General features: G+C 38.1%; 1 protein-coding gene across 9 annotated transcripts in view; it reads left to right on the plus strand.

Annotated features, from left to right (window-relative positions):
• The window catches only part of Gtdc1 (glycosyltransferase like domain containing 1), a 382,956-nt gene that overhangs the window by 290,445 nt on the left and 68,037 nt on the right, over nt 1–24,474 (plus strand). For all 9 annotated transcript variants that reach the window (XR_009225165.1, XM_046426876.2, XM_058573487.1 and 6 more), the window contains one exon: nt 21,243–21,593. Coding sequence is in view for 8 of the 9 variants with exons in the window: in XM_046426876.2 (XP_046282832.1) it covers nt 21,243–21,593 (351 nt within the window). In the remaining variant the exon portion in view is untranslated. The remainder of the gene's footprint in view (nt 1–21,242; nt 21,594–24,474) is intronic.

Raw genomic sequence — 24,474 nt, forward strand, 5'->3', positions numbered from 1 at the left:
ATACCAGCGGTGACATAAGCAGTTGGTCTCCTGGTAAGGGGGGTGAGGCTCAGTCACCCGAGTCTCCTCAATTTGTCCTCGAGCCGGAGGGAAGGAGCCGGGCCGCCGCCAGCCCCCGGAGCAGGCCCAGCGGCTCGCCAGCGTGGTGACTGCGTGACCCCAATTGGAGAGGGGGCGGAGCGGAGCCGCCACCCACACCCGCCAGGTGGGCAGACCCACGACCCAGTAGTACATGGGCGTGGTAGGAGGGGCAGGGCAGAGCCGCCCTTCGCGCTTGCAAGGTAAACAGACCTGTGACAGCCTGGCGGGTCAGGCCCAGTGGCCTGCCAGTGTGGTACACACGTCACCCCAACTCGAGTAGGGGCAGAGCAGATCCTTCTCCCACGCCCGGATCAGGCCCTGCCGGTGTGGTGGTCACGTGACCCCAATTGGAGTGGGGGCGGAGCGGAACCGCCACCCGTGCCCGCAGGGTGAGCAGACCAGTGATCAACCTGCAGATCAGGCCCAGGGGTCCCCAGGCGTGGTAGGAGAGGCAGGGCAGATCCGCCGCCCGCGCCTTCAAGGTAGGCAGACCTACAACAGACCGGAGGATCAGACCCAGGAGCCTGCCGGCGTGGTACAAACACCACCCTAATTGGAGTAGTTACAGAGCAGAGTCGCCTCCCTTGCCAGGAACAGACCCAGCGTCCTGCAGGCGGGGTAGTCACGACACCCCAATTGGAGTAGGGGCAGAGCAGAGCCTCCACCCGTGCCCGAAAGGTGGGCAGATCTGCGACCGACCAGCGGGACAGGCCCAGTGGCCTGCTGGTACGACAGACACATCACCCCATTTGGAGTAGGGGCAGAGTAGAGCTGCCGCCCGCGCCTGCAGGGTAGGCAAACCTGCAACCGACCGGCGGATCAGGCCCGGTGGCCTGCTGGCGTGGTACACTCGTCACCCCAATTGGAGTAGGGGCAGAACAGAGCCGCCACCAGCTCCCAGAACAGGCCCAGTGACCTGCCGGCGTGGTAGCCACGACACCCCAATTGGAATAAGGAGAGAGCAGAGCCGCCGCCCGCACCTGCAGGAAAGATACGCAAGCAGTATGAAAAGACAAGGAAAGAAAGGACCACAAGCAATGCAGGTCAACGCAACTTTAGAAGAGGTAACAGCTGCAGCAGATGGAATGTCAGATAAAGAATTCAGGATATACATGCTTCAGATGATCTGGAGTATCAAGGAAGACATTAAACAGCAAAATCAGACAATGAAAGATCACTTCGACAACGAATTACGCAAACAAATCCAGGAAGCAAAGGATCAACTATACAGGGAGATAGAGGTTATAAAAAACAAGCAATCAGAAATCCTAGAAATGCAGGAAGCAATAAACCAACTTAAAAACTCAATGGAGAATACTACCAACAGAGTAGAACACTTAGAAGATAGAACATCAGACAATGAAGACAAGGTATTTCAACTGGAAAAGAACATAGACAGCTCAGCAAGATTGTTAAGAAACCATGAGCAGAACATCCAAGAAATATGGGATAATATTAAGAGACCAAACTTAAGAGTCATTGGGATACAGGAAGGTACAGAGCTCCAAACCAAAGGAATGAGCAGTCTATTCAATGAAATAATACAAGAAAACTTCCCAGACTTGAAGAATGAGACAGAATCCCAAATCCTAGAAGCCTACAGGACGCCGAATGTGCAAAATCATAAGAGATCCACACCTAGACACATTATAATGAAGATGCCCAACATACAGAATAAGGAGAGAATTTTAAAAGCTACAAGAGAAAGGAAGCAGATTACATTTAGGGGTAAGCCAATCAGGATAACAGCTGATCTTTCAACACAGACTCTGAAAGCTAGAAGATCCTGGAATAACATATTTCAAACACTGAAAGAAAATGGGTTCCAACCAAGAATTGTGTATCCAGCGAAATTAAGCTTCAGGATGGAGAATGAAATTAAAACCTTCCACGATAAACAAAAGTTTAAAGAATTCGCAGCTAGAAAACCATCTCTTCAAAACATCCTCGCCAAAGCATTACAGGAAGAGGAAATGGAAAATAACAATGAAAACCAACAGTGGGAGGTAGGACAGTAAAGGGGGGGGGGAATAATCAAAGAGGAAAACAAACAATGTTTAGTAACAGAAATAAACAAATATGGCTGGAAGAACAACCCATATCTCAATAATAACCCTAAATGTTAATGGCTTAAACTCACCAATTAAGAGACACAGGCTAGTAGAATGGATCACAAAACAAGACCCAACAATATGCTGCCTACAGGAGACGCATTTGATAGGAAAAGACATACATAGGCTGAAGGTGAAAGGTTGGGAAAAATCATATCACTCATATGGACTTCGGAAACAAGCAGGCGTGTCCATACTCATATCAAATAAAATAGATTTCAAGCCAAAGTTAATCAAAAGAGATAAAGAGGGACACTACATACTGCTTAAGGGAATCATACACCAACAAGACGTAACAATCATAAATATTTATGCCCCAAACAATGGTGCAGCTATGTTCGTCAAACAAACTCTTCTCAAGTTCAAGAGTCTAATAGACCACCACACCATAATCATGGGAGACTTCAACACACCTCTCTCGCCACTGGACAGATCTTCCAAAGGAAAGTTGAATAAGGAAACTATAGAACTCAATAACACTATTAATAACCTAGACCTAATTGACATATATAGAGTATACCACCCAACATCAAGCAGTTACACTTTTTTCTCAGCAGCACATGAATCCTTCTCAAAAATAGATCATATATTATGTCACAGGGCAACTCTTAGACAATATAAAGGAGTAGAGATAATACCATGCATCTTATCTGATCATAATGGAATGAAACTGAAAATCAACGATAAAAGAAGGAAGGAAAAAGCATACATCAATTGGAGAATGAACAATAGGTTACTGAATGATCAATGGGTTATAGAAGACATCAAGGAGGAAATTAAAAAATTCTTAGAGATTAATGGAAACACAGACACAACATATCGGAATCTATGGGACACATTGAAAGCAGTTCTAAGAGGAAAATTCATTGCTTGGAGTTCATTCCTTAAAAAAAGAAAAAACCAACAAATAAATGATCTCATACTTCATCTCAAAATCCTTGAAAAAGAAGAGCAAAACAACAGCAAAAGAAGTAGAAGGCAAGAAATAATTAAAATCAGAGCTGAAATTAATGAAATCGAAACAAAAGAAACAATTTAAAAAATTGACAAAACTAAAAGTTGGTTCTTTGAAAAAATAAACAAAATCGACAGACCCTTAGCGATGCTATCGAAGAGAAGAAGAGAGAGAACTCAAATTACTAGCATACGGGATGAAAAAGGCAATATCACAACAGACACTTCAGAAATACAGAAGATAATCAAAAACTATTTTGAATCCTTATACTCTAATAAATTAGAAGATAGTGAAGGCATAGATAAATTTCTTAAGTCATATGATCTGCCCAGATTGAGTCAGGAGGATATAGAAAACCTAAACAGACCAATATCAATTGAGGAAATAGAAGAAACCATAAAAAGACTACCAACTAAGAAAAGCCCAGGTCCGGATGGGTATACAGCAGAATTTTACAAAACCTTTAAAGAAGAACTAATACCAATACTTTTCAAGCTACTTCAGGAAATAGAAAAGGAGGGAGAACTTCCAAATTCATTCTATGAGGCCAACATCACCCTGATACCTAAACCAGACAAAGACACTTCAAAGAAAGAAAACTACAGACCAATATCTCTAATGAACCTAGATGCAAAAATCCTCAATAAAATTCTGGCGAATCGGATACAAAAACATATAAAAAAAATTGTACACCATGATCAAGTAGGATTCATCCCTGGGATGCAAGGCTGGTTCAATATACGGAAATCAATAAATGTTATTCACCACATCAATAGACTTAAAAATAAGAACCATATGATCATCTCCATAGATGCGGAAAAAGCATTCGACAAAGTACAGCATCCCTTTATGTTCAAAACTCTAGAAAAACTAGGGATAACAGGAACATACCTCAATATTGTAAAAGCAATCTATGCTAAGCCTCAGGCTAGCATCATTCTGAATGGAGAAAAACTGAAGGCATTCCCTCTAAAATCTGGAACAAGACAGGGATGCCCTCTCTCACCACTTCTGTTGAATTTAGTCCTTGAAATACTAGCCAGAGCAATTAGACAGACGAAAGAAATTAAAGGCATAAAAATAGGAAAAGAAGAAATTAAATTATCACTATTTGCAGATGATATGATTCTATATCTAGCAGACCCAAAAGGGTCTACAAAGAAACTATTAGAGCTAATAAATGAATTCAGCAAAGTGGCAGGATTTAAAATCAACATGCATAAATCAAAGGCATTCCTGTATATCAGCGACAAATCCTCTGAAATGGAAATGAGGACAACCACTCCATTCAAAATATCTTCAAAAAAAAATAAAATACTTGGGAATCAACCTAACAAAAGAGGTGAAAGACTTATACAATGAAAACTACAGAACCCTAAAGAGAGAAATAGAAGGAGATCTTAGAAGATGGAAAAATATACCCTGTTCATGGATACGCAGAACCAACATCATCAAAATGGCGATATTACCCAAAGTTCTCTATAGGTTTAATGCAATGCCAATCAAAATCCCAATGGCATTTCTTGTAGAAATAGAGAAAGCAATCATGAAATTCATATGGAAAAATAAAAGACCCAGAATAGCAAAAACAATGCTAAGCAAGAAGTGTGAATCAGGCGGTATAGCGATACCAGACTTCAAACTATACTACAGAGCAATAGTAACAAAAACAGCATGGTACTGGTACCAAAACAGGCGGGTGGACCAATGGTACAGAATAGAGGACACAGAAACCAATCCACAAAACTACAACTACCTTATATTTGATAACGGGGCTAAAAGCATGCAATGGAGGAAGGATAGCATCTTCAACAAATGGTGCTGGGAAAACTGGAAATCCATATGCAACAAAATGAAACTGAATCCCTTTCTCTCGCCATGCACAAAAGTGAATTCAAAATGGATCAAGGAGCTTGATATCAAATCAGAGACGCGCCATCTGATAGAAGAAAAAGTTGGCTACGATCTACATTCGGTGAGGTCGGGCTCCAAATTCCTCAATAGGACACCCATAGCACAAAAGTTAATAACTAGAATCAACAAATGGGACTTACTCAAACTAAAAATTTTTTTCTCAGCAAAAGAAACAATAAGAGAGGTAAATAGGGAGCCTACATCCTGGGAACTAATCTTTACTCCTCACACTTCAGATAGAGCCCTAATATCCAGAGTATACAAAGAACTCAAAAAATTAGACAATAAGAGAACAAACAACCCAATCAACAAATGGGCCAAGGACCTGAACAGACACTTCTCAGAGGAGGACACACAGTCAATCAACAAGTACATGAAAAAATGCTCAACATCTCTAGCTGTCAGAGAAATGCAAATCAAAACCACCCTAAGATACCATCTCACTCCAGTAAGATTGGCAGCCATTATGAAGTCAAACAACAACAAGTGCTGGCGAGGATGTGGGGAAAAGGGTACACTTGTACATTGCTGGTGGGACTGCAGATTGGTGCAGCCAATTTGGAAAGCAGTATGGAGATTTCTTGGAAAGCTGGGAATGGAGCCACCATTTGACCCAGCTATTCCCCTTCTTGGTCTATTCCCTAAAGACCTAAAAAGAGCATGCTACAGGGACACTGCTACATCGATGTTCATAGCAGCACAGTTCACAATAGCAAGACTGTGGAACCAACCTAGATGCCCTTCAATAGACGAATGGATAAAAAAAATGTGGCATTTATACACAATGGAGTATTACTCTGCATTAAAAAATGACAAAATCATAGAATTTACAGGGAAATGGATGGCATTAGAGCAGATTATGCTAAGTGCAGCTAGCCAATCCCTAAAAAACAAATTCCAAATGTCTTCTTTGATATAAGGAAAGTAACTAAGAACAGAGTAGGGACGAAGAACAGGAGAAGAAGATTAACATTTAACAGGGATGAGAGGTGGGAGGGAAAGGGAGAGAGAAGGGAAATCGCACGGTAATGGAAGGAGACCCTCAGGGTTATACAGTGGAGGGGGTAGAGAGAGAGGAGGGGAGGGGGGGGAGAGGTGGGGAGGGGGGAGGGTGGATGATGGGAAAGGCAGCGGAGCACAACAGACACTAGTATGGCAATTTGTAAATCAATGGATGTGTAACTGATGTGAATCTGCAATCTGTGTATGGGGTGAAGGTGGGAGTTCATAACCCACTTGAATCAAAGTGTGGAATATGATATGTCAAGAAATTTGTAATGTTTTGAACAACCCACAATAAAAAATTAAAAAAAAAAGAAATTGTAAATGGGTATAAATTTTTACTAATAGCATCTTCCCATATTTACAAAGCCACTTTTCAAAAAAAAAAAAAGGATATTTCAAACTGGAAAGTAAAATCCTCCCCTGCCAATAATTTGAACCCAAAATAATGTTCAACACATCCAGAAAGAGGACCATAGACTGTTGCCATCTTCACACAAACTAACACACCATCCCCTTAAAAAGTTTAGAAGAAGAAAAGTCTGTCATAGAATGTTTGAATGTCTGATTTTTCCTTAATTCTTTTTTCTATAAAAGGAGAGATTTGAGTTTGAGTAGACACTCTACAAATATATGCTGGTTACCTAATAGTTTAAGTATCTTAGAATTTAGAAAACTGGTGGGATTTTCTTTGTTCACCCACCCTTCCTCCCTCCCTTCTTTTCTTCCTTTCAAACCTGAATCCCAACCTCCTTCTACTGACTGCCTTTGATATATCTTTATCTCTTCCCAGGCATACCAAGCAATGCCTAAACATGAATTTGATGTTCCTCTTTACCAAAGTGGAGGAAAAGAGTAAAAACAAGGAACAGGATATTGAGACTTTAAAATATAAGAATCCAACATATGTCTAATAGGAGTTCCAAAAGGTAAAACTAGAGAATATATTCAAAGAGATTTCTGCATGAAATTTTCAGAGATTATGAAAATTAAGTATTCTCAAGGTAATTCATGTATTTAGTTTAAAAGGTCAAAGACGATTAAAAAAAATGTTTTCAATGGAAAGCAAAATTCTCTTGCACAGTCCTTCCCACCCCCAAGCCCTGTACCCTCTTCAGAGGTTACCACTGACAAAACTTTTCATCCATTATTTTGTGATTTCTTGTTTTTTTTTTTTTAAATGAGATATTATCTGTTAACTCCCTACTGATGGAAATGATGATTTAGTTAGCTCTCTTGTGATATACACATGTATGTGTACACACACTTTACCTCACCCTGGCCTTCCAATATGATTGTATCTCAACTTTTGGTTAAATAAATGTTCTGTGTTTACAGCATTATTGCTATGTTGAATGCGTTCCCTGCCGAGCCCCATTGTGTTCTATGATTAGATTTCCTTTCCTGAATAACTCTTCACTTTTCCTGGAGCTAATTATTGCTTTGACTCTATTAGCTTGGTTTCTGTCACAATCACAAATTCATTCCTGAACTCTGTCATTATCACTGATTCATCTTCTCAGTACAGCTAGTCACATCAGTAAATCTAAAATTTCTGGGTTTTTAACTTGAACACTGCCTTCCCAGAGGCCTCTGTTCTTCTGTTCCTGTGTGTTTGAGTTGCATTTGGGGCCTGGATGTTAACTGTGCCCTAGAATCTGTGTGTTTCTCTTCCTTGGTTTACCTTCTCCTTTTAGTGGAGCACTTGTACTAGTATCCCCTCAGGAAGGGGTACATAAGAACTAAAACTTTCTAAGAATTTTAAGGATTTTTAAAGAAATTCTGAAAATGACTATAGCCTACATCACAGTTCACTGATACTTGACTGAGTCTTAAACTCTCATTAAAAATCATTTCCCTTAAAAGCATGAGGTCACATTTCATGTTTTCTACTTTCAAACTCCCTCTTGGAGTCTGACTATGATCTATTTCTGACTCCTTGCTTGTGATTTCCCTTGCTTTCTTATCAAGAAGATATTAGGACCTTCTATTATCACTTGGTATTCAGAAATTACCCAACAATCCTATTGGCATTGAATTTTTATTCTTGTATTGAATACTCAGCCTCAACAGCACAAGAAATTTTCTTACACTGTGTCTTTTACTCTCTCTCTCCCATGTTTTCTCAGCATTCTCTTTAACTCCTATAACTTTAGATCTAATTTTATCTTTTCTGTTTTTCATCTCTTTGTTTTTGTTTGTTTGTTTTCTTCTGCTTTCTATAAGGTTTTCTCAAATTTATTTTCCAAACCTTCTATTGATTTTTTTTCCCCCTCAGTCTTGTTGTTTTTAATTGCTAGCACTCTTTTTTGTCTTGATTGTTCTTTCTTATTGCATCTTGTCCCCCATCCCTAATGGATGCAAAATCTTTTCATTGTGGATATTTACTATAGGTTTTTTGTTTTGTTTGTTTGTTTTGTTTTAGTTTTCTTCTGTTCTCTACATTGTCTCAGTTTCTTCCATGTTCTCTTTTTCTTCTCAAAGGTATGATGATCCCTGACTGTTTATTCATATTTAAGCACATGATCCTGAAAGATGGTTAGAAGTGTTCTGTTCAGGATGGGCACAGTGGCATATGCCTATAATTCTAGGCTTAGGAGGCTGAGGCAGGAAGATCATAAGTTCAAAGCCAGCCTCAGCAACTTAGTGAGGCCCTGTATCTAAATAAAATATAAAAGGGGATGGGAATGTGGCTCAGAGGTTAAGTACACCTGGATTCAATCCCTGGTACAAAAAAAAAAAAAAATGGATTCTCTTCAGAGTAAATGCTTGTTGACTGGTGACTTTTTTCATAGGACAGGCAAACAGATTTGATTGTTTTGTGTGGCTGTACCCAGAGAATGGCTCTTGAAATCTTCTGGAAGGGGTATCTCTAGCTTTTTGGTAACCATAGGGGTACTTCATGTCACTCACCCTACCTTTGGCCTTGCCTGGTCTCTGGTTCAATCCCGAAGGAGTCTTTCTACTGTTGAGGTGGAACCTGGAAAGGTAGTTTCCTGGCTGCATGGGTTTGGGAAGCTTATCAAGGGAGTTGATATCACTTTATACAGAATGGCTAACAATCCTTTTTCTGTTGTGCTATGCAACTCTCTCTCCAAAGGAACCTGGAATAACCAATGCCTGAGTCTTTAAGAATTTCTGTGGAACCCATGAACTCATTGGATAACACCACACAAACACACATACACACACACAGAAAATCATGTCCTTATAGACACAGTCGTCCTCTTCTCTGTTCAAGCACCACTCAGCCATCTGCTTTTTATTTTCTGAAATTTGGTTGACATTTCTGTTCTTTTGGCCTCTTTTATAGTTTTTTCTTTGTCCTTGTGAGTCTCTGCCTTTAAAAAATAAAATATCCCCATCATTTTTTTATTGTGCATTCAGAAGATGGAGGGGGTTAAGCCTCATTGTTCACTCTGCCACATTTGCCCCAATCTGTTCTTCAAACTGCAGCCAGGGTTTATTTGGACTCAATCTGACCTTAAACTTCTCAAAGAGCTTCAAGCCCCTGTTCTCTTTGATCATTAAGAACAGAAAGAACTCTCCCTGCTTATTTTCTAGCTCATTTCTTAGCTCTCATCTTCTGTCCTCCCCTGTTGTGTCTTCCCACCTGTCCTTCACTCAATGCTGTGGTCATATTTTGCTTTTTAACACTGGACCATGTTCTTTAATGTCCTGGGCTATTGAACATGCAATTACTCTTAGCATAACTCTATAAGTTAGCTTTGTATTATACAATAAAATACCTGAAGCAACTTACTTATAAAGCGAAAAGTTTTATTTAGCTCTGTGGTGCTAGCCCTCTCTCTTCAGACCTGGGTCCTCATATCCTAACATCTACTTCTTCCCTGACCAGAGCATCATCCACATGTTGTGTTGCTCCATGAGAGCATCTGGATATTTTGCCAGGCACATTGTTGGAACTCAAATTATTGTTGAATGCTAAATAGATGGGGGTTTTGTTGTTATTTGTTTGTTTGTTTTCCTCTGAGCCTTTTTCACGAAAAGATTTCAACTAATATTTAAAGACTATCTTACCTTCAAGCCTTATTTATATTCTCATAGTAGCCCAGCACGTCAGATATTTCAAATTTATCCATATGTTGTATTTTTGCTCCCCTTTTGGCAAACTTAGAAATACTGGAAAGTATAGAAAATCCAAAGTGGAAGTGTTTGTACACTCACTTTGCACACTCAAGGTTTTATTTCAAATGTAAATCAGCAAAATTGTATCTTCTTATTTCTGAATAAGGCTGATTTCTGTCATTTAAAAATTAGACAGCAATGTAATCAGAACTTGAAGTGAATCAGTACTTGGTTTTATGGCATTTAATATGGAAGCAAAAAGTAAAGGTGATTGTACTGGAAGTTGGCTCTCCTGATAACTTAGGGTTATAGATAGGCATCAAAATTCCAGTCTTTTTTTTTTCCTTTTTAATTTACCTATTACTGCTTCAGAAATCTGGAAAATAGTGTTGTAGAGTTCCTGGTTTATGGGTTTTTTTATTTTTATTTTCCTGGTTTATGAGTTTTAAGAAGGGAAAAGATGGAAACTTTGAGAAAAATGAAGATGTATAAGACGAAGAAAAGTACAAGGTAGGAAAAATTAATGTAAGAAAAAAATAACCTAAAAGGAGAAATATAAGAAATATGTTTGATTTATTAACATTGTGTCTTTTAGCAATTAATGTGCCTTTATGCATGAATACAAATCTTTGATTAGTTTACAAATGAAAGGCTATACTGTGAGAAGTGCCCACCTTAAATGGATGGCTGAAGTATAACTATAAGAAGTAACAAAAAATACATCTCAAAGTAGGTTCTGGCTTATGAAGTAGACTTCATTATGAAAGGGTTAAAATGTTGAGAGTCTCTTTAATAACACCGAAATATAATGAAGATCTTCATCATTATTATCAGTGATAAAAATAGTAGTCAGTATTAACTAGTTTTTATTATATGCCATGCAACATAGAACTTTAATTCTTTAAGACCATATTATCATTTCCATATAACAGAAAAGATTTTCTTTCCAAAGCAGATAAAAAAAAATGGCAGAACCCTAAATTTGAATCCTTGAGCCCTGCTTTTCTTTTTTTCTTTTTTTTTTTTATAATGGGGATTGAAGGAACCCAGGGGCACTTTACCACTGAGCCACATGTTTTGTTTTGTTTTGTTTTGTTGTTGGTACCAGGGATTAAACCCAAGGGCACTTAATCACTGAGCCAAATCCCAGACTTTTTTATTTTTAATTTGGAGACAGGGTCTCACTAGGTTGCTTACAGCCTCACTAAGTTGTTGAGGCTGGCTTTAAACCTGTGATCCTCCTGTCTCAGCTCCCAAGAAGCTGCTGGAGTTATAGGTGTGTGCCACTACACCCAGCCCCAGTCCTTTCTATTTTCATTTTGAGGCTGGGTCTTCTTATATTGCTGAGGCCATCCCAAACTTCAATTCCCCTGCCCTCAGCCTCATGAGTTGCAGGGATTATAGGAATCTGCCACCATCTCTGACTCCTGCTTCACTCTTCATATAATTTTTTCCCATTAATAATACGATAGTCATTGGATTTGGTAGATGTTTGAGCCACCTTCTGTGAGAAGTCTAGGTTTGGCCTCGTCCTCATTGAATAGGGGAGAAAACTTGGGTCTAGAGAGATTAAGTGACTTTACCAAACTAATTTTTAGTAAAAATTGCTTTCCTAAAATTCAACTCTCTATTCTCTTCTATTTTAGTGGTTTTGTTGTTGTTGTTGTTGTTTGTTTGTTTGTTTTTTAAGAAACATTTTGGCTTCAGAATAAAATTTGCAAACATTTTCTCCTTTTTATTCCCCAGATTCTTGCATCAGTTTAGATAATCAGCTTACTTTTGTCTTACTATAATCTCTGTTTTGTCACTACCAACATAGATGCAGTACCTGCTATTCCATTATTTTCCTGATACTTTTTTTGAGGACTTTTGACCCTTATTTTTTTCTACTATAGTATCTAGTAAAGTCATGCCATCCTCCAAAGGAGACTGTCTAGTTGGAAACACTGACCTAGGGGAATTCTCAAGTGTGTTTGGAAGGAAGAAAGTCATCCATTCTTCAGACCATACATTTTCCCATCCACATGATTGGAGACCATGTTAGAGTTGCATCAGTACTTTCTTAGTGCTATAGGAAATGCAAGTTTCCCAAAGTAGTGAGAATACTTACTTTCTAAGAAAGTAGATGTACATGTGCTTCCCCCCCAACCCGTGTGGTGGTATTGGTATTAATATAAGAAAGAAATAACCTAAAAGGAGAACCCAGGGCCTTGTGCATGTTAAGCAAGTGCTCTGAGCTACAACCCCAACCCCTTTATATATATACAAAACAGCTCCTTTCTCTTGCTTGAAAGAGATTGCTTCAAATCCATATTAGGGAAACTTTTTATCCCTATGTATGTACCATAGTTAAATTAAGTGAGGTGACTAGATAGATACATTTAAAACTTGGCTTCTGAATCTTAAATAGAAAAATGTGATGAGCAAATTATGAAGTTTGAAAAAAGTTTATTAGAGTGATAGAATCAGAAAATGCATCTTAATTTTAAAATGGTATGGATAATTTGCAATTTCAGGGTTTAGGAGACCAAAGTAAGCATTATGGAATGTCACTACACACATAGTAAAACCTTACAGCACAATCCCTTGCACATAGAAGGAGTTTAAATATTTGTTGAATGAATATTTTTGACTGATTGAACCCAGGGACTTACCACCACCTAAGTATGGATCTTACATAGAGGAGCAAAGGAATGAAAAGGCTGCAAAGAAACCCATGGTGACCATGGGACATAGAGGGGTAACATGGGCAGTCAGAAAGTAGTGTAAGGACCTTAAGGAAATGGCCGTAGAGGCTGCTTAAAAGTGGATATAGAGGGCAGGGGATATAGCTCAGTTGATACAGTGCTTGCCTAGCATGCACAAGGCCCTGGGTTCAATACCCAGCACCACAGGGGGAAAAAAAGTGGATATAGAAAAATAGATTCCCTCTTTGCAGTTTAGCTATGGCTTTGCCTGACTGTGTCGAATTATTAGAGTAAAACATACATAAAACAGAGAGTTTAGTTATGGCCTTGGAGGGTTTGGGCAGGGGATGGTGGGAGTGGGAATTGTGAGAAGTGAATGTTACCAAGGGTGGCTCTAAGTTTGGTAAACATTTACTTTAGCAGTATGCAAGGTAGGTTGTTTTCATACATTCATGGATACTGTTTTTCTGTGTGGGAGGAGGACATCCTAATGGAATTTTATAAAATAAACTGTTCATATAAGTAGGCAGTAAAATTAGCAATGTATACAATCTAAAAACCTTTGAAATTAAGAGAGAATTGGGAACTAAAGCATAATTGTTTAAGATGAATAATACTAACCACATACACAGTGTTGCCAGAAGAGGTCATTTAAGCAAATGGTACAAATGAGGTTATCTGGAAAGTGTTAGATTTTTCAGAAATGTTGATGGAAAATAAAAATAAAAACGAATAGGCTCATGGGAACAAACCATCATTTTCTTATGACAACCTGTGTATCCTAGTTGTTGAAAGGAGAGACACCATGAACTGATGAATTTTTAAAATGGAAGAGAGGAAGCCATAGCTTCTCTTTTTAAGGATCATCAATAGAAAACTCTGTCTTTACCTAAGTACCTCATCTCTGGCACAAGATATGGCTAATAAGGCCAGTCTGATAACCACAGATTTCTTTTCATTTTAGCATGCATTTCTCCGGCCAGTAAGTAGAGGTTTCCTTCCTAATTTTAACTGGAGCTAATTCCTATGGATCCTGTTTTCTTATCTTGTCACAAAAACTTAATTGTCTAAGGAAGACATGCTTGTCTAGTATTCTCTCACAGATTGCTGTTAACATTGCATGTTGGATTTGAAAATTTGTGCCATGGAGGCCAAATTTGTTTCAGGCACCAAACACTAAACATTGAAATGACACTGCCTAACCAGCCACAGTGGCATTGTATGTCTTTTCCTCCAAATCATTTGTGCTGGGTGCATGTAACTTGTGATTGGATCATCTATGACTTGAGTTATTCAAAAAATGCTTCGCCAGGGAGTTCTTATTGAAACTGCCTTCACAGGCGTGTGCCACCAGTTCAGTGAACCATCACCAGTGAGGAAGAGCATGAAGCTCTCCTCCAACCATCCAACCAAGCATTAGTCAATCTTTTTGTTTAATGTTTTCCAAATATCTTTTTGTTGAATGTTTTCCAAATATCTAGTTTTAATTATGATGGATTTCCTTGCTTGCAGTTCCTTTATTTTAGTAGTATGGCAGGAGGTATGGTGAGTGTATGCATATGCATTTGAATGTTATATCAAGATTTTTATTTTCATATTTTATAGGTTTATATAAATCTGCTTACCATATAATTGATATATTAGACACATGTGGTCTAACATGATTTTTTAATTATCTTTGCTATTTGCTTATGTGGCTGAATTCTAAAAATGTTAATTTTGCAATTAATTTCCAACACATTGTTTGGTAACAATGAATAGTTTTTGTTATAAATCACCCAAGGCCTTAGATCACTGAACTGGCTGAATGTGTCTTTCCAGTAAGTTTTAGAAACATTTATTTTTGATTCCTGTTTCATTTCTCCTTAAGTTGGTTTTTGTTCAGGAATCCATAGAAATCACTTTTTTTTAAAAGTGGCTTATATTTTTCTATCACCTATATTATCCTTCAACCATATCTTCTTCTGACTCTCCCCCCGACCCCCATGGATTTTCCTGATTTCTTTCAGACTTGTTTTTGTCTACTACTGTGTCACATTGGTGTATGGCCTCTGATTTGCATTCATTGTTTTCTCATGAGAATGCATTTTCCCATTCATTCCTCCATGTCTGCCACACACAATGTGCCACCACCCATCTGCCCCATGCCTTTCATACCCTGGCTGTGCATCTCGTCCAATCTCAGGTAGCACTTCCCAAAGTATCCTTTATGGACACTCTAAGGTACCTTAGAGAGGTTTCATGTTCCATAGAATATTCAATAAATATTTATTAATGTACAGAAGCATGAATGAATGAGCATGTTTATGGTACACCATAGCATATATTTCAAAAAGTTCTATAATGAAGAATTGTAATTGCATGTAACCCAGCATTTTCTGCACTTGTTTTCCTAAAAAGCATTCTGTGGTACAATACCTACATGTGCCTGTGGAATTAGTGTTGCACAAAATACATCTTGCAGAACTCTGGCCTGAAAGATAACAATGCAGTGGTCACACTACATACTCCTCCCTGCATGAAACCTGAGCTCTTTCTAGACCAGCTGAGCTTCATAGGCTTCCTCTTTCCTTGCCTGCTCCATATACAGGAGACCAGTTTCCTTATTTCAGTTGCTCACACCCTCCTGTCTCTTCATTGACTCAGATATGAGATAACATTTGATCAACTACATTGCTCTCTTTCTCTTTAATCATCTGCCAATTTGCATCATTTTAAAGTCACTTGCTGTCTTCCAAATCAGTTTTAAGAAGAAAGGTTATTGATAATCTCCATCTTCTAGACTTTTATCCATGAGCATTTATTTATTCATTTATGTATGAGGTTCTGTAGGTTGAACCTACTATGCTAAGTGCTTAAAATCTCTCAGAAAGGCAATTGTGAACATGTATCCTGCGATGAATATATTTCGGCCATGGCATTCTCTTCATCGACACCTGAATCAATGTGGATGTCTGGTTGTCTTTTCTTGCTTTAAAACCCAAGTGACTTCCTCTTAACTACCTCTGTTAATTGACCACATATAGTCTAGTCTCTCAACTTCAGCAGAAATAAGCTAAAGTGGTGAAGGAATTTTCTTACCATTTATCTTAGCATCATTTAAAACTTGTCTCAAATCTAGTATTTTCCTGGCTGATCTAATAAGCCATTTGGCCATTTCTATAAAGTCCAGCTCCAGATTTATGTGTGTGGACATTCAGGGGGTGGAATGGAATGATGTAAATGTAAGACAAGAAAACACTAGTCTAAGCTATGACTCTTTTCTCCCTGTGCTACTGGGATTGAACCTAGGGGTGCTCTACCACTGAACCACATGCCCCAGCCTTTTTTTTTTTTCTCCCTTAAGACAAGGTCCTCAATCAGTTGGCCAGTCTAGCCTAGAACCTGCACCTCCTCCAATCTCAGGTAGCACTTTCCAAAGTATCCTTTATGGACACTCTTTGGAGAGGTTTCATGTGCCATAAATATTCAATAAATATTTATTGAATGTACAGAAGCAGGAGATTTAGCCTCCCAAGTAGCTAGGATAACAGGTGCATGCCACTGTGCCTGGCCCAGCTGTGCCCTTAAACATTGCCAACACACTGCTGGGGGCTTGTGGAAGTATCTCTGGACCATTATTGGGGACCATCAGTTGTGAGGAAGCGTCTGAAAGGAAGCCTCTCCACCTGGCAGAAGGGAGCGTCTTTCTGTTTATTATATTGGCTATTGTTTGGAAAAAGTTGGAGGTGAGGTCTCCTGGGTAGTATTAGATTGGAAATGAATTTTGGTAATCAGAATGGTTCCAAAAGTTGAAACAGGTTCTAATAGTGCTTCCGAGAGGCTCAGAAACTGGAAGAGGTGCTCTAAGAATAAAATGGGCAGTAATGTTTCTTTAAGAAAAGTAGGGAATTGGTGAATGGCACAGGTGACATTGTCCCTAAAAAGCAACCCACTGCTTTCCTTTCTCTTGTCACTCTATAATCCTTACTCCAGCCCTTTTCTCTTCTCATTAGCACACCCACCAGAGTTGGAGCTGGGGGAGACAGAAGTATTCAGACATGCGCCTACTGCATAGGCACTTCACTGAGTTAATGCCAGGACAGTGCTATCATTCTGTCCAGTTCTGTAGAAAAGCCAGCTTTCACCTCATCACTTAGGTGTGATTTTCTTTTTTAGCAGAGAACAGTTTATTGCCAAGCTTCTCTTAACTGTACATTATAAATAGTGTCTGATTAAAAATGTTCTGGATGGGTTAATTAGTGTGGTGACTATTATTAAGCAAACTGCTTGTTAGCATTATGCCTATTTGATCTTGGTATTGATGCGAAGTAATTGACCATAGAGCTACATTTAGAAAAGCCGAAATAAAGTTTTTTTGATTTTTATTATGGCAATAAATTGTTTATATTAAACATGTCTATGAAAATATGAGTTTCATGGAACAGAGTATCAGAATAGACTTTGTGTGGGATGTTGAATGAGGGTTGTTTTGTTTTTAGAAATATTAATACATTTGTCCAGCCTCCTTCAAGGCCAGTTCTATTGAAATAAAGTAACTAAATAAACTGCTTCGGTTTCCGTCTTCATTGTTGCTGTGGAGTATATGAAAACTGAAGTGTTTTTAACTTCCCACAACTAAAGGAGATATCCTGTTAGATTCAGCTAATTGCCTAAATACTTTTTTTTTGGTGACAATCACTATCATAAGTAGAGTATTAAAGAAAAATATGAAAAGATACTATAAACAAGGGAAACATAGCTTGCAACTACCTTCTTTCAAGTACTGGATTGTTATCTATATTATTTATTGGTATTTTGTCCAGTCCATTATTAAGTTTCCCTAGCCGTACTATTTCCATAGGGAATTAATTCCATGGGCTAATAAATTATACCGTCAGGGAGTTTTTCTTGAAATTCAGCTTAAATTTTCCCATTCTTAATTTCATCTCATTACTCCTAGTTATACCCCCTTGTACCAGGCTAAGTAATTATTCTTTTTCCTTGGAGACTCCTATTATATACCCCTCTAGTTGTCACTTCACCAGGCTATTCATATTTAGCTCCTTTAATCTGTCCTCATAAATCAATTCTTCCATTGCCTTAATCATCATTATTGCTCTTCTAAGAACTCTCTAATTTTCAAACAGATCCAGTTCTCAGGTGCCCCCGATGGAATCAGCATTCACACAGTGTTCTGTTCTACAGACACCTTCTTCCTTTCCTCTTCAACAGGATCCAGAACCAAGGGGCATCAGTTCGCTGAGTGAAATCAGCACTTGCTCGTCAAACTTGGGGAGGATCTAAGTGGTGTTTTTCCTGTGGCCTACCTGCTTTCAAAGTTTATTCTGATTTTTTTCAATGTCATTGGATTTGTAAGCTGTTTTGATTCCTGTTCCTATTTATATTCCACATCCTTCCATGTCCTCATTCACTACTACCTATTAAGTCAGTCATCTGCAATCTGTGTTAACGTGGGATTCTCGTCATCCTTGAGAACACTTAGGAAACGTGTTGAATAAAAGCAGAGCTAAAAAGTAAAAAAAAAAAAAAAAAAAAAAAAGGCAGGGCTATCACCTTGCCCACAGCTAGATTCCTTGTCAGTCTCCAGTTTCCATTGTTTACAACCCTTCAGCCAATCCCCGGTCTCTCTTAATTTGCCGTTTTGCTTATATGCTGTCCAGTACAAATGGATTTGTATGATGGGTCATGGTACTGCTTTCTAAAATGAAGATATGTTGTCTCACTGCCCATTGATTTTTTTTTTCATTGTGAATCCTTTGTGTACTAACTTTGTAATTTTGTTAAACATCCATTTTAAGCTTGCTTGGCATTCTTTATCTAACAAACAAATAGGTTACTTTGCTTGTTTCACATTGTTTTCCAGGTATGTACAGATGTTTCTTCTCTTACCATTTGTCCTGTTTGTTTGGCAGAAGGTGAAGGTGTTGTCATTGTCGGTTTTTTGTTTTTGTTTTTGTTTTTGTGTTTTTTTAATTTACTGTGGTAATCAATTAGAACTTGGGGAGGTTGTCTTTTTAGTTCTTCAGTGCCCCTTCCATATTTTCAGTATTTTTAATTTATTTCAGAAAGAAATCTCCCGTAATAATTTTGGACCTGTGATATCATAAACTGCAATCTGTAAATATCGATTTTATTTTTAATTTTTATTTTTTTATTAAGTCCAGGTCTCACTATATTGCCCAGATTAGCTTCAAACTCCTAGGCTCAAGGAATCCTCTTGACTCAGCCTCCCAAGTATCTAGGACTATGAGCATGCAGCCCCACATCCAATATTCTTCCCATTTTAAATTAAGAATTTATTATTTTATTATGGCATATTTAAGATTAGTGCCATTTTTGTATTTTATTTATCTGTATACAAGCATCTATTGCTGAGGGTTTGTATGTATTCAGATGATTTTTCTCCAACGATTTGAAATCAGAATAGATATTAAAAGTGTTTTATAAAACAAGCATAGAAACCCCCAGGCAAGCTTTCTGATTCTGGAATGCACATAGCATACTACATACAGCCAATGACTTTGTGTCCACCTCACCTGGTTCCACACTGTTCCCTAGTCTTACCCATCAGCAGTCCTTTCAGCCCTAGTTAACACCCTGTCCTCATCAACACAGTAACTGATCTCAGCTGGCATCTTCAACCCTATTTCTACCTGTGTTCACCTTACTTCAGATGAACACCTGACATTCTACATCTTCCAACTGAAACTCTTTCTTTCTTTGCATCATTTTTCTCTTCTCCAGCTTTCAAGAAAGCTAGGTTTATTCTTTTACAAGACCCTACATTTCCCCATACATACCATTAACCACAAACATTACATTTTTTTACTTCCATCTTGCAAGGCTTTTCTTTCTCTTCCCCAAAAGAGAAAAGCTTCCTTCCCTAGAGATGTCCCCAAAGTGAATATCCCTAAGTTCCCATATCCCATTTTAAAAAGTTCACCCTTGCCATCCCCACCCTTCTTGCCTTATTCCCTTTCTCTGACTCTCTTTCATACAAAAACCCTAATATCTTGAAGGGTTTCAGCCAATGCCACTCCACAGGGACTCCCCTGGAGTAGCCACATGATCTGGGACAGAATTCTTGCTGGAGTATGCTTCAAGGTTTTCACACACCTTTTTATACATTCTCTGAACGCTCTTGATTCATTCCCACAGTGTGATAATAACTCCCAAATTCTCTTGCAGCTTTTCCAAATGTTGCTTATTGGTCTCTTTTTATGGTTTTTCTTTCTGACCTGGCTGCTAAATGCACATATTCTCCTTGACTTCACTTAGCAACCCAAGAGAAGCAATCTCTCCATGGGCCTGAGGGGGCCCTGGGTTGCCTGACCTGGCCTACCTCCCCAGGCTTCCAGCCCAGTCTTTTTAGGTTGCCTATTATTTCCAGAACAGTCATGTGCCTGCACATAATTTCCTTTAATCCCACTGGCCCCTCAATCCAGAACTTCCCCAATTTGCAAAATCCTTCAGTCAAATCCCTTTTAATCCTTTACTGACCCCCAACTCAGGATGAATCTCCTGTTCCCCTCAGGTTAAAAAAAAAAAAAAATGAAGTGTCCATTGTGCATCTCGTGTGTTCCAACATAGGTTAGTTGGGTATTCACACATCTCTCTCCAACTCTGTTCATGCATTCTTGGTTTATTCCTCATTGTATGGAGATCCCTTTGAGATAGATCCTGTATTTGTTATGTATGACTCACAGATGTTAGGCTGTAGTAGAATTTTTAAGATTTCATTTTATTTACATTCTTTTATCAATAAGCAGATATTGAACTCTGAATCGAGACAAAGCATTCTGGAGGGATGCAGGAGAAATGATAATGGAAAAGATATTAGATATACTTCAAGAAATATCAGCCAGGATCAGTTTAATAGTATTTACTGTACAACAATAGTATTACCGTAATACTGTACAAGCACTGCACATTGTCTGGCCTCATAGGTGGTAAAGAATACAGAACAGTAATGTGAGCAGAAATGGCAAGAGTTAACCAAGGAAGTTTCCAACATTTATGTAGGACAATGAACAAGCAAGTTGAAACCCAGTGCTGAGCTATGTGGTGATTGGAAGACAAAAAATGAAAATCCAGAAAGAAGAGTGACGGAGGAGTAACAGTCTCTGTGATCTTGTATTTTATGTATGGGCAGTGTAGGTTTCATAGCCGCAGAAACTCTTTGGAAACCATTCAAATACAGTCTAGTTCAGTTTGAAACCTTTGAATCTTTTCTTGGTAGCACATACTTGTTGCTCTTTTTCTAGAAATTTTTTTTTTATATTGGTTTTATCTTTTTCAGTTTTATACATAATCATCATGTCCTTATGGGAAGGTAAGGGACAAATCTTACTTTTTTTTTTTTTTTCACTAAAAGCATATTGCATTCCCTTTTTGTAACAGATTCATGCCCAAGCACAAAATAACCCATTTAAAGAGGATGCTCAGCCTTAAAGGAAATGGCGGTTCTGCTCCATCCATGGCCTGTCCTTCCCAACAGGAGCAAGGAGATTCTGAGAATTTATTGGAGAATTTTAATTCAGAGTATAATGAACACTTTGACCTTGATACTGTACAAGAAAACCTGGATGACTCATCGATGCAAGAGCCAGACTTGAGACAATCCAACTGGTCTGATGATTCAAGCTCTCATTGTGGGGAAAATGAACAAAATCTGACTCTTAATACCTGTGACACTCTGCGAGGAATTGATGATCAGCAGAGACCACTGCATATTGTTTGGCCTCATAGATGGTAAGTCAAGACATGCCAATTTAGTAAGTTGTAGAACTAGTAATAGAATATATATTTTGATGATTAACTTATTAATTCTCTGACTTTATACCTTTAGAAAAATCATTTTAATATAGTAGTACTAGTAATATAGTGACAACATGCTACTACTCAAGATCTTTACATTAATGATTGTGTGTTTAGATTAAATTTGAATTACAGATAATTGTTTGCAATGATTTGCTCAACTAACAATAGTAGTCAGACACTTCTAGGAAATTGAATTTTGTTCAAGAAGTTCCAAAGTATCAACATATAAGAATAGCATGCCATTTTATATAAACCCACACGCAACATTGTCACAGCACTGTTTCATTTGTATACATTGATAAAGCAGTATTACTGTTAAGACACCAACAATTTCCATTATTTACCACTACTTTGACCAGTTTCAACTGGATGGCTTTGTTTTACTTGTCATAATAAATCAGTACACTTGAAACAGTTTCCTTTCTTCCAAATGCTTCTGTATTTTGCTAAGCAAAATACTGTCTTTCCGAATCTTTTCTAAACAGAGGAAAATCAACTGCAACATATAATCCCACCAAATATAAACTCATAAACTTAACCATGGCTTCTATAAATTAGGATTTAAGGAGGTAAAATGTCCTGATAATCTTCTGGTATTAGGCATGAACATTTTAATCTAGTTTTTATTCCTCCCAGTTAGTTTAATCTGCGTGTGGCCTGATTAGAGTTCACTTCCCCCACAGATTATGGTCTCTTTATTGCAGCGTTGCTGGGCTGATCATTAGGTCCGATTTTCTGAGAGCAACTGTTTGCAGGTGAATTAATAAGCACAGCACACCGGCCGGCCAAAGCGCCTTTGCCGAGGATTTGACTTCCAGCACATTAAAACTCCAGAAGCTCTCCCAGTTGATCTGCAGCATCTGGTACCTAAAGGGATTTTTGTCTTTGATTCTAAATGTATGAACATAAAATTTAGGCATTGAAAGTTGATGTGGAATGAGTTTTTGGATTTGTTTTTTTCCTCATCACACTTCCCGCATACCCCCTCTCAGGGAATAACGTTTATTTGGAAATCATATTTTACTTAGAATGTAACAGTGTTCTGTATTCTTTTGTGTTAGTTTAAAATGCACTGGGTGTGGATGAGATTAACCTGTTTCAAGGTAAAATACATGACCTCATTTACTTCCTTCAGAACAGCCTGTTCTTTTATTACACCAATCTTTAGTTGTCTCTGAAAAGAATATTTATTGCAAGAAAATCAGTTCTAAAAAGTTTGGTTCTGGATTGTCATAAAAAATGCTAAATTAAATAATTTCTAGACTGCTTTTACAAAACAGCAATATAGAGGAAATAGTGAGAGAACCATGTTATTCAATACTTTGCACAAAATAAGACAGAGCTATGTTAATAAAATTAACAATATTAAATTGAATAATTCCCTCTCTTCCTTTGTATATTTTTGCTTTAATTTAATTTAATTGCCTAAAGTTAGTTGCTTAAAGAGATGCAGCATTATGTTTGTGCACATTCTTATTGTTAAAGCTAAATTATTTTTAATTTGGAGAAGAGGGAAAAAAGCCGCATCAGCAAGAGTAAATGCCAAAATATAAAAGTAACACATTCATCCTTACGGGTAATATAGTAGAACATTGGAAACTTGGAGGTTGCCAGACACATAGCTAACATTAGGGCTAATTTTGAAAATCTAGCGTGCAGTCAATTTTACTGATGCCTGGGGACATACAAGGTAGAAGCTGACAAGAGAACTAATTTTGTTTGGGTTATTTACTGCTATGCATCATCCGCGGGTTCCCGCCTGACACACAGCTATATGAAGGGGGATATTATCACACACTAAAAATTTATGTTGACATTCGATATTTGTTCAATATGTCAGCAGTATTACTTTCATAATCAAAAGAGTAAGAAAAAGAGAAAAGAAAAGCACTTTATGCTCATATAGATATATCTTTTTAATAACAGTCTATAAGGTTAATATAGTTTACCTTTGAGAGTATACAATGAAAACAAGCAGGGTTAGGAGGGGAAATGACAGAAAGCATCAACCCGAGCTGTTTGTTTGCCATTACCTAAGCGAGCCATGTCAGCTCTCTGGCCCGCGTCTGATAGCTATTTGTTGTACAGAGAGCACAGCATAAAAAAAATATCAAACTCTTAATACTATTGTGTGCCCATAACCATCTGTCACTGCTAGCCTGGAGATGAGAGGAAGATTACGAGGAATAAACACTGAGCCGCGGAGCATTGGTAAAGCCTTCGGGCAAAAAACTCTTGTGGGGACATCAAAGACATTCTAATTCCGAGGCAGTCAAGGATTACAGTGTGTAACCTGTGCTGACAACAGATAAATGACTGGCAATATTGTGCCAGAGCTGTTGGGTCCTGCATGGAGTACTGATGATGATGATGATGATGTTATCTTGCAGAATGGACTCTGCTGGGATAATTTTATGATAAAACACTTTTTTCAAATGCCACTGGGTCTAGGCAGACATTTACTAGCTACAGGGGTAGCAATCAGTTTCTTCAAAATTTACTGTTCTAAGCCCATTAGAGTTCCAGCGCAGCAAGACTCTTCAATGAAAATCTAAAATGCCTATATTTTCTTTAGGAGAATATATGCAAATGTTGGGAGCTGAACTCCTACCCTTTAGTGGTAGATGCCTTATCATCTGATTTATGTAAATTTGCTCATAAAAATACAGTTTATTTTTAATTGGTGAATATGAATTAGAAAATTAAGATTCTGGTTCAGCATTCATCAAACATCCCCAGCTACAAGCACACATTTATTTAGACCCCTGATTGTATGGGTAGAAATCATAACACTGACCAGTCAATGTGAATC

Source organism: Marmota monax, unplaced genomic scaffold, assembly GCF_021218885.2.
Source record: "Marmota monax isolate L192 unplaced genomic scaffold, Marmota_monax_Labrador192_F-V1.1 WCK01_AAM20220418_F8-fsc00048, whole genome shotgun sequence".
Taxonomy (NCBI): Eukaryota; Metazoa; Chordata; class Mammalia; order Rodentia; family Sciuridae; genus Marmota; species Marmota monax.